This window comes from Haliotis cracherodii, unplaced genomic scaffold (genome assembly GCF_022045235.1).
Source record: "Haliotis cracherodii isolate W230 unplaced genomic scaffold, xgHalCrac1.p SCAF_5, whole genome shotgun sequence".
Classification (NCBI taxonomy): domain Eukaryota; kingdom Metazoa; phylum Mollusca; class Gastropoda; order Lepetellida; family Haliotidae; genus Haliotis; species Haliotis cracherodii.
The window spans coordinates 245,078-262,339 of NW_027266308.1; the positions used below are offsets into that span (position 1 = coordinate 245,078).

General features: G+C 44.0%; 1 protein-coding gene across 1 annotated transcript; it reads right to left on the minus strand.

Moving 5' to 3' along the window:
* Nucleotides 1-9,242: 9,242 nt before the first annotated feature.
* LOC139442127 (cyclic AMP-dependent transcription factor ATF-3-like) lies at nucleotides 9,243-15,046 on the minus strand. Its single transcript, XM_071222929.1, has 4 exons — nucleotides 14,987-15,046; nucleotides 11,194-11,424; nucleotides 10,464-10,571; nucleotides 9,243-9,515 (listed from the first exon to the last, which is right to left on the minus strand). The coding sequence occupies exons 1-4, from the start codon at nucleotides 15,044-15,046 to the stop codon at nucleotides 9,243-9,245; spliced, it is 672 nt and encodes a 223-aa protein (XP_071079030.1).
* Nucleotides 15,047-17,262: the final 2,216 nt, after the last annotated feature.

Sequence of the window (17,262 nt, forward strand, 5' to 3'; positions counted from 1 at the left end):
CTACAAGTGACTGCTACCTTGACTGTATTTTCATTTTTGAGTGTATGTGTTATTGATATAAGTCGCATGACTTGTTTACCAATCCAGTCCGTGTATAATCAACGGATATAACTATTTTTACACCAATATTACTTTGTCCAACCCATCGTCTTTAAGTTTATAGATTTGTTAGCTACATGATGTCGCTCTAAGATTTTACTTGAGCACAATTATCTATGTTTATCTACTTTACAATGTTGTTGTTTTTGTTGGTGGTGGTTTGTTGTTTAACGCCGCACTCAGCAATATTCCAGCTACATGACGGCGGTCTGTAAATAATCGAGCCTGGACCAGACAATCCAGTGATTGACATCATGAGCATCGATCCATGCAATTGGGATCGATGACATGCATCAACAAAGTCAGCGAGCCTGACCACCCGATCCCGTTAGTCGCCTTTTACGACAAGCATAGTCACCTTTTACGGCAAGCATGGGTTGCTGAAGACCTATTCTACCCCGGAATCTTCACGGGTCCTTTACAATGATGAACAGAAAACATCTCACTTCAAAACAAAACTCCACTACTCATACGAATGTAGTGTATTGTGTACAACAGGCCTGTGGCCTCATCAGTACCGATTAGAAGACTTGGCACACCTGACAAGCTTTCTTACTTGTGTATGAATACCTTTCAGATTATTAAGGGCGGGCGGGTAGCCTAGTGGTTAAAGCGTTCGCTCGTCACGCCGAAGACCCGGGTTCGATTCCCGACATGGGTACAAAGTGTGAAGCCCTTTTCTGGTGTCCCCCGCCGTGATATTTCTGGATTATTGCTAAAAGCGGCGTAAACTCACTCGCTCACCTTTCAGATTACAGCGTGGTTTGCTTCAGCGAGACACCACCAGTTGACTGTATTACAAGTGATTAAGAATATCTTGTCAAATTGTTTTAGCTACTCTCAGTTTATTACTGTAATACAGTTGCTTAGCTAAGCTGCTTGTGTATTTGCTCTGATTTATTTCTGGTTATTTTATCCTGTTTATTGTCATGTATTGGTACTATTAGTAATAAACCTGTGAAACAATTACCACGTTTTCATTATTACTTTACAGTAAACCACGTTTATTACGAACAAGCTTACCGATACGAACTCACCGATATAACCGGCCATTTGTTGTATACATGCTGTATATATGCTTATTACGAACTATGGTTATTACGAACTAAAGCTTGTGGTCCCTTTGAGTTCGCTATAACCGAGTTCGTTATACCGTTTCTTCTTGTTTAATGACACCCCTGATCACTGGATCACAGTTCCGTGACTGATAAAAATATGCGTACCTCAATCTTCATGTCCCGTCACGGCGATTGTATGATTGTATTGTGTGTCCCCTCAACTGTAATGTTATCAGTGCAATGAACATCGGCATTTGAGACACCCAGGTCTCACTGGCAGGTTGTAGGTATTTTACATCAGCTTCACACAACTGTGGCCGCATCAACCTGACCAGAACACAACCCAATGTCAGGGGAATCAGCTCGTGGAACCGAATACTGGACCCATGTCCACAAAGCGAACGAAGCGCTTTCGGTTGGTTGGTTTGTTGGTTGGTTGTTTAACGCCGCACTCAGCAATGCACTCTCCTGCTAATGCGTCTCGTCCTAAGGAGACAAGGGGTAAGCTCTTAAGATTCAGCAGTTATGTGCAACGACCAAGCTACAGTAGCGCGAGACGATTCTACATGAGTTATCTCCCTTACACCGTCAGTCGATGAATGCCTTCACGACGACGGATGTCATTTTGATGTGCATCGAAGATCAGCCTTGGAAAACGAAGGGGCTGTCTTTTTTGGAGTGTAACACATGGAACTATTTTTTATTTGTTTTGTGGAAAATTCGGTAAGAATGAGTCACTAAAACTGCATTAATAATAATTATATGCTTTTCATGGGAGACAGGCTAAATTGGACATGTTTGAGTGAGTTGCCATCCTGAGGGAGGTTGGGGACGGTTAGGTGCATTGGTTCCAGGAATCACGTTTCAGTGCCTACCCTCCTACACTACTACCATTACATCACCTGAGCAGGGGGCGGTCGGTTAGCCTGGTGGTTAAACCGTCCATGCCGAAGACCCGGGTTCGATTCCCCACATGGGTACAATGTGTGAAGCCCATTTCTGGTGTCACCCGCCGTGATATTGCTGGAATATTGCTAAAAGCGGCGTAAAACCATACTCACTCACTCACTCACTCACTCACCTGAGCAGGAGGTAGAAAGGGCCCTGCTTGTATCAATCCGCTGGTCGCGCCAAGCCATATGTATCACTTGTGTTTGCACATTTTTTGAATGGTCAACTTTACCTCTTGGTTCAGTGTCTACGAAAATATGAGCGACGAAATGATTTCCATAATTATTACAAATATTTACTAAGAAAGAGTCCATTGTACGGTTCCGACTGTTTGTTTGTTTGTTTGTTTGTCTGTTTGTTGTTTAACGCCACACTCAGCAATATTCCAGCTATATGACACCGGTCTGTAAAATAATCGAGCCTGGACCAGATAATCGGGATCGGTTTTGGGATCGATGACATGTATCAACCAAGTCAGCGAGCCTGACCACCCGATCCCGTTAGTCGCCTTTTACGACAAGCATAATCGCCTTTTAGGGCAAGTATGGGTTGCTGAAGACCTATTCTACCCCGGAATCTTCACGGGTCCCGACTGTATCATGAGCATGTGTTTATGAATCCTATCAAACAGTGATGATACCTCGCGAAAAGGTGAGCATATCCTGCCCTACCGGTGGCACTCGCCCCGAACACAAGCAAAGGCATGTCAATTGTTTACCTGAAAAAAAATACGTGAAGATAATTTTTTGATACAAGTGAAAATAGGGAATTGCATCAGACATCATTTCTATCGTCGGTGCGTCAAATTTATAGACACAGCCAGCCTGGAGTAGTATGTCCAGAGGATGTGGCTTATGGGTCAGTCTGCTGGTTAATTTAAAATCACTGCGGGCTGTCAAAGTTGCAGTTTGCCACTGATTTCGCAGGTGAACCAGACGGACATGGTTATCTTATCGACGTGGCGTTACCCGTGGACGTCCTGAACGTGGTGGGTCCCACTCTGATGGCACCGACGTCATAACAACTGTATGGTGTTACGGTGAACACTTCACTGCTTATAGCAACACCGCTTTGTGTATGCTGGTTCCAAATATTGCAATTGCTTCAAATCTCATTTCCAGATTGGCAAGGTGTGTAACCCGCGTACGAGCACCGCGTGTTGTCAGTTTGATTCAACTCGCCACTGGCCTAGCTACAACGTAGCAGGAAAAACACGTGCTTACACTTTGAAAGCGTTACGAAAATAGAAAATAAAAAAAATATCTTTTTCATCAAGTACTATAGTGTGTTCTTCTATCAGTCGGGTGAAATAGTGACAGGATATTTTGTACATTAAAGGGTAGAACCGACTGCCAATTATTGCATTGTTTTTGAGTTCGGTACGGTCTTGTGTTTGCGCCTTGACTTTTTTAGGATGTCTGGGTTTGATTACAATGATCAAACTGTTCCACACTTACAATATGTCGTCTTGAATGTGGTAGGGCATCTTTGTGATATCTGTTTAGAATATATCGTAGGGGCTGCTTGTGTTTTGTCAGTGTTCAATCGTTAAAAGCATTTACGAAAAAAATAACTGCATAATGTTTACATTTTAGATTCCCCTAGCTACGCCAAGGATCGTATCAACATTTTTTTATATCAGCATTGGCTTTCAGATTGATAGTGTTAAAATTATACAAACAATTTAAAGTTTTTATTTGTTTTGAGAGAAGGTATTAAAACGCCTTTTGAAATAGATTTATCTGTAATAAAACGTCTCGTCACTTTCTGTCTCCCGTATAGACAAGATGACCCTTCAGTAGCATCTGACAGTGTTGTCATGATAACTGAACTTGTAGGCTAAACATGGACTAGTTTCAAGCCAAAGAAATACACGGGAGGTAATAGCCTTGAGAAATATGTAGACAGTCTAAAAACAGCTGACAATACAATCGGCCAGCCGTATAAAATATGAAATCAAGATAGCTTTAATGTTGCCGTCTCGGCTGCTTAAAAATATATCACTGGCATATTGAATTTGTTTTGATGTACGCGAAATGCCCTAATAGGATTCGAAAAGACGATTGTCTCATAAATCACCCCATTATTGATGCCTGTTTGTCACGTACATAAAAAGATGTCTCATGCATACAGTCTTGCCCGTGTAATCGGGTATGATTATGATGAATATATATTAATGTAAGCATTTACATGGGGAGCATGAGTTTAGCTATTTTGAATAGATTTGTAATCATAGTCGCGTGAATTGAATAATCCTGTTTGAAACTTTAATATGTATTCCTATCAGCTTCGAAATACAGGCTCATTAAAAAAATGGGGCTGTTAAACGCATGTCAGAATTGCGTGTCAGTACCAGGCCCACGCTCAAGTCATTTCATTCAAGTGTGTTCAGCTATAACATACGACTGGCGTCCAACGTTGCACATTTCAACCTCTACATGATAGACGTCTTACTCTGGGAGGCCGCCTTGCAATTTGTTCAGTCAAGATATGTATTTTTTTCTGAATCTTGATTAACAATCGTTACAACTCCGACAAAAGATACACGGGGATTAAACTAAATTATGTTTCATATCAAATTACTTCGGACTGAAGTTCAACAGCAAAGACGACTAAAAAAAGTTCTTTTTTTATGGTTAAATAAATGTAATTCTTCTCGAATCAGTCGGCGGGGGGTATCGAAGACAACTAACAAAGGCGGTGCTCAATGATGACGTTGACAGGTACAGAACTCGTCTATAGTTTTTTTTTCAAGATTTCTTTAAACACTAAGGGGTATCTGATTGAAATTTGACCACTATTACACAGACAAGACATATCTACAGCCGCCGCAGTTTGATCGTTGCGGCTTATTATTTGTAATTGAATATCTTGACGCTTGTTCTAAGACCAGAGGGTATACTTATATATTTCAACAGCGGTCAATCAAACTGTAACTAACACGAATGTTACACAAACCTTGCACTCTAGCTAGTGCTTCGAAGTTAAGTTGATTGATAATGACGTCACAATGACATGTTTAAAAGACATATTCGACATGGAATATTCACGTTTCATAACGCACGTGGAAACTAAAAGATACGTCTAATTTGTTTTAATTTAAACATTTACTTACATTGTCCTACATTAGGATTCTCCAGTAAACACACATCTAAACTCCTCTTTTTCTTTAAAGTTGATTTTGGTAAAGCTTGATCTCATAGATTATTTAAAATTTCTTCTTGCATTTGAACAAATGGAGATTTGCAAGTTCATATCATACGTAGACCGCCTCACTATTACAGGGTCCGATCATACGTAGACCGCCTCACCATTACATGGTCTGATCATACGTAGACCGCCTCACCATTACATGGCCCGATCACCCCTACGGAGACCGCCTCACTATTACAGGGTCCGATCATACGTAGAATGCCTCACTACCACAGGGTCCGATCATACGTAGACCGCCTCACTACCACAGGGTCCGATCATACGTAGAGCGCCTCACTACTACATGGTCCGATCATACGTAGACCGCCTCACTACTACAGGGTCCGATCATACGTAGAGCGCCTCACTACTACATGGTCCGATCATACGTAGACCGCCTCACTACCACAGAGTCCGATCATACGTAGACCGCCTCACTACTACAGGGTCCGATCATACGTAGACCACCTCACTACCACAGGGTCCGATCATACGTAGACCGCCTCACTACCACAGGGTCCGATCATATCGTAGACCGCCTCACTACTACATGGTCCGATCATACGTAGACCGCCTAACTACCACAGGGTCCAATCATACGTAGACCGCCTCACTACTACATGGTCCGATCATACGTAGACCGCCTCACAACCACAGGGTCCGATCATACGTAGACCGCCTCACTACCACAGGGTCCGATCATACGTAGGCCACCTCACTACCACAGGGTCCGATCATACAGAGACCGCCTCACTACCACAGGGTCCGATCATACGTAAACCGCCTCACTATTACAGGGTCCCATCATACGTAGACCGCCTCACTACTACAGAGTCCGATCATACGTAGGCCACCTCACAACCACTGGGTCCGATCATACGTAAACCGCCTCACTACCACAGGGTCCGATCATACGTAGACCGCCTCACTACTACATGGTCCGATCATACGTAGACCGCCTCACTACCAAAGGGTCCGATCATACGTAAACCGCCTCACTATTACAGGGTCCGATCATACGTAGACCGCCTCACTTCTACAGGGTCCGATCATACGTAGACCGCCTCACTACTACATGGTCCGACCATACGTAGACCGCCTCACTACCACAGGGTCCCATCATACGTAGACCGCCTCACTACTAAAGGGTCCGATCATACGTAGACCGCCTCACTACTACAGAGTCCGATCTTACGTAGGCCACCTCACTACCACAGGGTCCGATCATACGTAAACCGCCTCACTTCTACAGTTTCCGATCATACGTAGACCGCCTCACTCCTACAGGGTCCAATCATACGTAGACCGCCTCACCACTACAGGGTCCGATCATACGAAGACCGCCTCACTTCTACAAGGTCCGATCATAGGTAAACCGCCTCACTATTACAGGGTCCGATTATACGGAGACCGCAACACTTCAAAAAGGTCCGATCATACGTAAACTGCCTCACTTCTACAGGGTCCGATCATACGGAGACCGCCTCACTACTAAAGGGTCCGATCATACGTAGACCGCCACACTTCTAAAGGGTCCGATCATACGTAGACCGCCTCACTTCTACAGGGTCCGATCATACGTAGACCGCCTCACTACTAAAGGGTCCGATCATACGTAGACCGCAACACTTCAAAAAGGTCCGATCATACGTAAACTGCCTCACTTCTACAGGGTCCGATCATACGGAGACCGCCTCACTACTAAAGGGTCCGATCATACGTAGACCGCCACACTTCTAAAGGGTCCGATCATACGTAGACCGCCTCACTTCTACAGGGTCCGATCATACGTAGACCGCCTCACTACTAAAGGGTCCGATCATACGTAGACCGCAACACTTCAAAAAGGTCCGATCATACGTAAACTGCCTCACTTCTACAGGGTCCGATCATACGTAGACCGCCTCACTACTAAAGGGTCCGATCATACGTAGACCGCAACACTTCAAAAAGGTCCGATCATACGTAAACTGCCTCACTTCTACAGGGTCCGATCATACGTAGACCGCCTCACTACTAAAGGGTCCGATTATACGTAGACCGCCACACTTCTACAGGGTCCGATCATACGGAGACCGCCACACTTCTACAGTGTCCGATCATACGGAGACCGCCTCACTTCTACAGGGTCCGATCATACGTAGACCGCCTCACTACTAAAGGGTCCGATCATACGTAGACCGCCTCACTACTACAGGGTCCGATCATACGTAGACCACCTCACTACCACAGGGTCCGATCATACGTAGACCGCAACACTTCTACAGGGTCCGATCATACGGAGACCGCCTCACTACTAAAGGGTCCGATCATACGTAGACCGCAACACTTCTACAGGGTCCGATCATACGGAGACCGTCACACTTCTGCAGGGTCCGATCATACGTAGACCGCCTCACTACTAAAGGGTCCGATTATACGTAGATCGCCTCACTTCTACAGGGTCCGATTATACGTGGACCGCATCACTTCTACAGGATCCAATCATACGCAGACCGCCTCAATACTTCGATGCCCGATCATACACAGACCACCTCACTTCACCAGTGTAGATCAGTATACGGTTGAGGTAGTCTCGGAACTATTTGCACCGGTTTCGAAGTTCAAAAAGTAAAATAATGAAGTCAAGGTGATTTAGGAATGTCACAAAGAAATTTATTCTCTAAAGCATCCTTAACGATTTCAGGTACAGCTCGCATTTAAACATTTACCAGCTGATCCATGACAACCAAGCATAACATCTTGCTTGTGTATAACATAGCATGCTGGTGTATGTGCACTGTTATAACATGCCAATGGATATACATCGTATTCTCAATGCTATACTTTATAAACACACCCCATGTGGATACGTGTTGAAGCAGCAAGTTTTACAGCACTTTATACGAGTATATCAAGAACAAGTGAGGATCGTTCTCGTTCTCATACAGAATTAATATAGTTTGACAGCATGGAACATGTAACAAATGACTATAATAATGAAAACACAACTCAACAATCACGTGGTTTTATTCTTGTGAAAGGAATTCTAAGTTCGTATCTTGCTGCCTGTTTAACCACCCGAGTGGTCTCCCCATGCCGTGTTACAGCACAGTCTCAAGCAGCGTCCAGGTGAACGTCATCAACCTCCACGTCACACCATGATACGTCAAGATACGTCAGTCTCAAGCAGGTCCTGGTGAACGTCATCAACCTCAACGTCACACCATGATGCGTCAAGATACGTCAGTCTCAAGCAGGTCCTGGTTTACGTCATACACAACCTCCCCGTCACACTATGATGCGTCAAGATACGTCAGTCTCAAGCAGGTCCTGGTTTACGTCATACACAACCTCCACGTCACACCATGATACGTCAAGATACGTCAGCCTCAAGCAGATTCTGGTGAATATCATCAACCTCCCCGTCACACCATGATACGTCAAGATACGTCACTCTCAAGCAGCGTCATGGTGAACATCATCAACCTCCCCGTCACACAACGATACGTTAAGATACATCAGTCTCAAGCAGCGTCCTGGCTGGTGTACGCCATACACAACCTCCACGTCACACAACTATACGTCAAGGTACGTCAAGATAACGTCAGTCTCAAGCAGCGTCCAGGTGTACGTCATCAACCCCCACGTCACACCACGATACGTCAAGATGCTCCATAGATGAGCAAACCTACCTGGAAAATATCTTTCAATCAAACAGAAAACAAGTCGTGCTGTAATATGAGGGCTGAGTCCCTGCTTGGTGTACACCACCATGAAAACGCCTGGTGAAAACACGACGAACACAACAAAGTTATTTGAAAAGTTTGGGCCTCGGAACAGAGGCTGACTTCAAATTATGTTTTGCTTAACATTTGTTTCTTTTTATATACATAGAAAATAATAAAAGCCTTTTCTGAAGAATATTTTAGGCTAGCATCTATATACAAAAGCTACATCAGGTCAAAGTTCAATGGACGGACTTGGGGGATCGGGGAGACTTGTGCCATCCAACTGTATCACCGTGAAGACGTTGGATTCGACGTTGATGGTGCCTGTGACGTTGAGCAACAGTTTGATTGGTTCACATCCAGCCTCGTTTTCGCAGTGATCACATGACACTGCCACGCCATTGTGTTGGTCCAAGAGACTGCACAGAATCTCTTGTTTCTCGCTGAACAACCTGTTGTAGTCTTTCTCCAACTCTTCTTTTAACTGTTCTTGTTTTTGCAACTCCTGAAAAAAGACAAGTTAATGTGTATAATTATTGTTAAGGGACTGAAAGAATAAAGACATCTTGAAGGAGGCATTCCTGTGCGGTATATTGACATATAAATGAATGTTTTAGCATTCCTGAGGGTGGTGGTGGTGGGGTGGGGTGGGGGGAGTCGGTGGGATTAGCCTAGTGATTAAAGTGTTCGCTCGTCAAGCCGAAGAATCCCCACATGGGTACAATGTGTGAAGCCAATTTCTGGTATCCTCCGCCGTAATATTGCGAGAATATTGCTAAAAGCGGCGTAAAAAAATAACCACTCAATCACCCTGAGGGTGGTGGGCTAACTTGTGGTTAATGTGTTCTCCCGTCACGTCGAAGGCCCGAGTTCGATTCCCCACAGGATACAAATGCAACGTGTGAAGGGTGTCCTGGTGTTCTGGTTCGTATTGCTTGAATATCTCTCCAGGCGGCGTAAAACAATGCTCACTCACTGACATAGGATATAAGTGAGGATAAAAAAATATTATATGCATCGTAGTTGTGACGTTTGTATTCCTGTGTGTGTATTGGAGTGTGTGTAATATTTGTCGATATTGTGTATGCTGCGTGTGTTGCTTGTGTGTTTTGTGTGTAAACTGTGGTTTGTTTTTATGTGTGTCTGAGGCCTGTGAGTGCTGCTTATGTCAAACCACAGGAACTCGTCATTGGTCAGTAAATAAAAACATATACGCCCCTATACTCTACTTATTTATAGGGGTATATATTTTGAATTACTGACCAATAACGAGTTCCTGTGTGTCAAACTCCATAACATGGACACTCTACGAATCGGTGCTCATATCATCGACCACTGGTTTGTCGGATCCGGGACCAATAACGCCTGACACCGCCATGCTGTGACTGATCAGTTGGAATATACCCTGTCTACACGTGTGTCAGAAATAAAGGATCACAATATGTTGACCAACCTCAAGAATGTCGGACATCTTGGACTTGGACTTGAGGCGGTGTTTGCGCGCGGCGATCTTGTTCTGCAACTTCCGTTTCTCGCGTTTCTCCATCTCCGCCGGGGTCAGCTGAAACATCAGACAAAAGTTCATTACACCGAGTGCAGAGTCGGCCACTAGTCCCACACATGTGAACGAATAAGACCCGTGAAGATCCGGAGTAGAATAGGTCTTCAAAAACCCATGCTTACCGTAAAAGGCGACTATGCTTGTAGTAAGAGGAGACTAACAGGATCGGGTGGTCAGGCTCGCTGACTTGGTTGATGCATGTCATCGTTTCCCAATTGCGTGGTTCGATGCTCATGATATCAATCACAGGATTATCTGGTCCAGACTCGATTATTTACAGACCGCCGTCATATAGCTGTACTATTGCAGAGTGCGCCGTTAAACAACATACAAACGAATGAAGGGACGAGTATTTTTGTTAAATCATATAAACCGAGCTACAGCTACAGATATTTGCTGCAGAAAGGGAACAGTTCGGTTGTCCTAAAATTAGACAGACAGAGTGTCATAATCACCGAACCCCGGGTTCAACAAAATTATACTTGTCTAGATTCTGTTTTAGTTTTCCCACACCAATTTGATCCATCGTGACAAACTGAAATACTGTTCTAACTATATAAGATATAAAACATCGATGACATTAGTATAGAAGTAATATAACAAGTAATCTCCCGGTGCTTACGTCATATGATCGGGGTTGAGGGAAGTTGACTTGGATGTCTTCCTTCCCCTCAGAAAACCTCTTCGTTAAGATTGACAGTCGCAACTCTTCCTTAAGGAGCGGTGTTATTTGATTAGTTTCCATGGCAACAGACATCGCACGCTCCAATCTGGGGTCGCAAATGTCTGTGAATGTTATCTTCGGTGCTTGAAAGTCGCCATACTCATCCTGCCTTATACCAACAACCTCCATCTGAAATAACAGGTAGACACATCGCAGATTACGGAATATTACGGAATTAAACTCAGATAGGAATCTTTTTAACGATCCTGGTGATGCTACTAGTGTAAGTTTCAGCTTCAGTACCCGTGAAGATCCGGGTTAGAATCTTCATCTATCCATGCTTGCTATAAAAGGTGACTATGCGTGTCGTAAGAGGCGACTAATGGGTTCGAGTGGTCAGGCTCGCTTACATGGCTGAAGGATATCATTGATCCCAATTGCGTGGATAGATGCTCATGATGTCAATCACTGAATTGTCAGGTTCAGACTCGATTATTTACAGACCGTCGTCGTATAACTGGAATATCGCTGAGTGCAATAAACAAACAATAAACAAACAACAACATTCAGATTCAGCACAGTGTTTACAGAGGGAGGATGGCGGAGAGACACCAGGTGAGCTAAACTTGAACTGCAGTTGCGACAGCTCAGTTTGGCTGTGTTTTAACTTGTGAGAAAATCTCGATTACACTGAGCGGTGGTTGATTGTTACTGTAAAGTTTGAACAAGCCCAGCGACCACAGCCGAGTGTACAAATTCATAGTGAATTATCTCCCTTTGACCGCCCACGATCTACTGATACTGCGCGAGGAGCGCGCCACTGTTTCAGCGCCCGGTCGTTCCCCTTAACTGGCGAGACGGGAGGGGTTCCCCCAACTGCATCTTCACATTTACCGTTACATATCTTATTTTAGTATCGGGGATGCAGATACGAAAAAGAAAGGCAGATTCTCATGGTGCGACTTGAGAACGGCCCTTTTAAACAAAAGTTGTTGTTTTTCTTACAATGTTTGAAAGGCACGGAGAAATTAGGCTTGACGTTTTGTACTGGTTTAAACTGCAGGCCAAAAAAGTATATACACCCGTGTTTGAGGGTGGCTAACATGAAAAAAACAAGAAGTGGTTATTCCATGACGGTGTATTTGATACGAGTATCATGCAGGCGATATTACATGCATGTTATCAGTGAGTGTCTCACAACGGGTGACGTGCATATGACGTCACAAGGAACAATTGACGTCACTGCGCAATTTCGCAGTGCACAGTGGTCAGCCGAGTGGAATGTGAATATGCAAATGTATACTGCCTCTAACCCGTCAATTTATTGCCTCATGTGCCATGAATTTAAATGTTCTGACCGTGTGTGTACATCGAGACTATTTAAGCGTTAACCATATCTTTTGTCTAACTGTTTCAAAGGCGTTTGCCGCTCTACCGCTACATCATAAGCAAAAGTTAATCACATTGTGCTTTATCTGAATAAGTTTGTGTATTGAGAACAAAACCCCGGTTTTTATTCCGTTCTTCGCTTCCGTGAACATGGTTTTCTACATAACAGTGTGTGTGTGTGTGTGTGTGTGTGTGTGTGTGTGGAGCGCCAGGCTGGGTAACAATAACTACGTTTTTTTGTTTTGACGCGGCCGGGGATCGAACCACCGACCTTCCGCTCTCCGGGCAGAGGCTCTAACGACATAACACGACGTTATAACAATTCACTTGAGGAATATATGGTTTGACAAAAACAAATTACAGCAAGCAATGGTAGCATTGTTTCCTAACCACGTCATCGCCTTTTTACACATTATAAAAATGGCATGAGGTTCCTGCAACAGCTGTCGAATATGCATGCGTGTAATAGCTATTGATACTCGTATGGCATATTGCTTTGTGAATAAACGTTACAAACAGACAGGTGAACATGTCTTAACATGCCGCCATAAGCCTTGTTAAATACACGTGTAAAAGATTTTTTTTTGACAAATACAAAGAGGAAAAAAATGATTCTATTAAACAATCGCGAAAAAGGTTTACATACAAGTTTCATAAATTCCTTGGTGTGACAGTGAAAAAGGTACACGCACCTTGTACCAGGTGTTTGAACGGGGATGGGGGACTGAGGGAGGGTTGGTGGATTGAGGGAGGGGTGGTGGATTGAGGAAGGGGTGATGGTGCGGTGGTAGATTGAGGGGGGTTGATTGAGGGATGGATGGTGATTGAGGGAGAAGTGAGGGGGTGGATTGAGGGAGGGGTGTTGGATTGAGGGTATGGTGTTGGATTGAGGGAGGGGTGTTGGATTGAGGGTATGGTGTTTGATTGAGGGAGGGGTGTTGGATTGAGGGAGGGATAGAGGATTGAGGGGGGGGGGGTAGGGTGGATTGAGGGAGGGATAGAGGATTGAGAAGGGTAGGTTTGATTGAGGGTAGCGGGGTGGTGGTGGTGGATTAACGGAGGGATGTTGGATTGAGGGTAAGGTGTGGTGGATTGAGGGAGGGGTGGTGGATTGAGGGAGGGATAGAGGAATGAGGGGGGGGGCGAGGGGGGATTAAGGTAGCAGGGTGGTGGATTAACGGAGGGGTGGTGGATTGTGGGACGGGTCAGAGTTGCGTTGTGACTGCAAATTTAACAGTCACTTTGCCAATATATTATAGAGTGTGCGCATGTCCGTCACCCTCCAACCCGTCTCCCACCCACCGTCTCTACCCCGTCTTTGTTTGTCGGAGTAAATGAGATACACTAAATGGTTTACACTAAATGGTATACACTAAATCACAGTCGATATAAACTTTAATTGAAATCAACAACACCCCACTTCCCTGTCCGTGTTAAATATAGAACACGTCAATCTTTTCATTCTTTTTTTTTTTTAAAGTTTAAAAAAAAAATGTATTACGTGTGAAGATGTCAGCAACACTATGCTTGTACATCAGTCACAGGGGATTTGTGTGGCTTGTCCTTGGAATAATCAAATTCATGTCTCATTTGAGGTAAGTACTATAAATAGTGTATGCATCATCAGTGTCGGTGTCCAACACACGACCTAGCCAGGGGAGACTGGGGGCCATTGTTGATGATACCCGTAAATTTGAGGAAATGTATTATTTGTTTGTCAAAAATATTTTATTTAATATTGGTAGAGAATGTGCACTCATTGTTGAAGATGTAGCTAGCACCCAATTTCACTAGCATGCAACAAGAACGGATATATGCTTATTTGTGCTTGAGGGTACGTTAATTGAAGAGATTAGTGAATATATTTACTTTTTTGCATGAATTATTTTATCAAAATGAATGCTTCATTTTGGGATATGGGGAAAGAAAATAGCTAAATTCGTGCAATCGTACATTGTCAATTTTTTAACGATGGAGAAACAATATAACAAGCTCAGTTAGAATATATACTCGGATTATTCATCACATGAGAAAAACTCATTATCAAGTAAGAAGAATCTTCTCCTCACAAATCACAGCAATAACGTGAAATCGTCACCATTAGATGAGTATTTAATTTCACTGCGCGGCAAGATGCACGTGTTTTCAGAGCTGGGAGTTGTTAATTTTTCATTATGAGACTACAAATATTGCAATGTGAGTTTATGCATTCAAGAATTATGTTTAAATAGACACTTTATAATTTTGTTAATTGCACAAGACATTGTTGATACCTGGTCGTGGTAATTTTGCATAGTCAGACAAAAACTCGCTCGGGACATCTAGAACACACAAACATACAAATAACATTATTCACACATACCTTGCCTTGATTTCTGTAGACGTTCGAGCTATCCAGAAGCCGTGCAAAGACTAAATGCATGTGGCTCGCGACTTGGTAACTTTAATGTCACAACATGACTGAACATGAAACAGGGGAGGTAATTCAGTGGCTGAATTTTTCGCGGGAAATCGCAAAACGCCCCGCCCACCTGAAATATTATTTTACAATTTAAGTTGGGATAACTTCATTTTCATGTTTCACAAAGCGCCTGTCTTTGTAAATAGCATTTGAACGGTTCGACATTATGTTAATTGTATTATCTTAGCGCTCTGATCATGCGTAATCATTGATAACTGTTTGACTCGTGCCTCGAGCGTGCGACCGATTCACTGTCGTTGACCTGACGCCATGTCTATAAATAGATGGGGTTTTCCCAGACCGAAACACGTGGAAGAGTATATGTATAAAAATAGCAGCGAGGAGAAGTGTCTGTCATCTGCCGTTCGCAGCTATATACATCTTGACGTGCTACACTCCATATCTCGTCATATTGTCACTCGATTAATGTGATTCCCTAGCGGGACAAGGTGACTAAAATTTCGTTTTATATAATTTTCCTAACTTTGGTTTGAAGATAAAGTTAGCAGAATCAAATAAGGTTTTTTTCACAAATAATATGCAAGAACTTTACATAACATATAAGGAAATAATATGACTGTATATAAAGTATAACTGCGTAACATTATAATGAACGCTGTTAGGGCTAGCGTCCAGTTACATAATATGATTTCAATGCAGGTTGGTTGCATAAGGGGAATTTGAGAAGGGGGAAAGAGAATGTTGTTTCTATCGCTGCTTCACACCTTGTTTTTTCCGAAAGAAGGGGAAGCCGAAGGTTTTTGCCACACCTGTCTAGCAAACAAGTATTTTGTGTATAGAACCTAAGGCAAAAAGAATTTCCAATCTTTCTTGGATACAAATTATTTTTTCACTAAAATTCGAACCCCTTCCACACAGCAAAATATCATTTAATTGGTCCCTTGAGATCAATCCTCTAGTTTCACCACAAGAGGTGGGATGAGGTGAAATCGGGCTAGCTTCGGGTTGAAGATAATTGCATGCACACGTGGGTGGGTGTATATATGTGTGTGCGTGTGGCTGCTTGTACTGGTCCGGACTAATGTCGGTTTAAAAATACTAGCCCACTTAGATATCATGCCGCAGTTTTTACATGAATAGTGAGTAAGTATGGTTTTGCGCCGATTTAATTTATTTCCAGTAATATCACGTGGGGGACACGAGAAATTGGCTTCACACATTGTACCTAGAAAACATGCGATTACATTCAGAGTCCACTAAGACAGCTTGGACAGTGCCGAATGCTGCGTTAAACATCACGGTTGGTATCTGTGGAAAACATTGTTTTCTAATCACACACAGAGAACAAACAAAACTGTATTAAAAAAATAGTTTAATCAAAATGTATAACCATATCAAAAATAATCACGGACCCACAACATGACATATACATACAATAGACACGCGCGGCATGGCTTTCACAAGTCATGTCTACGTGACAGGGCAATAGACAACCAAGGTATGTAGATTGTACCTGCTCCCTGTTGATATTCACAACATGTCAGTTTCACCAATTTGTATTTAAACATTGATTTAGTGCATAGGTGTCTCCACTGTCACTCCCACCCCTATCCAACCTCTCCCCCCGACCCATCCCACCCTATCCCTCTCCCGACCCACCGCTATCCATCTCCCGACCCACCACTATCCATCTCCCGACCCATCCCACCCTATCCCTCTCCCGACCCACCGCTATTCATCTCCCGACCCACCACTATCCATCTCCCGACCCGACCCATCCCATCCTATCCCTCTCCCGACCCATCCCACCCTATCCTATCTCTCTCCCGCCCCAGCCCACCCTATCAATCTCCCGACCCGTCCCAGCCTATCCTTCTCCCGACCCACCCCTACCCTATACCTCTCCCGACACACCGATCCACCCCATCCTACCCTATCCCTCTCCCAACCCATCCTATCGCCCTCCCGCCGCGCCCCACCCAACCCAAACCTATCCCTCTCCCGATACACCCCACCCTATCCCTCTCCCGATTCAACCCACCCTATCCCTCTCCCGCCCCACCCCGCCACACCCTATCCCTCCCCAGACCCACCCCACCCTTTCCCTCTCCCGATCCAACCCACCCCACCCCACCCTATCCCTCTACCGACCCACCCTATCTCTCTCCCGACCCACCCACCCCCACCATATCCCTCTCCCAACCCACCCACCCCGC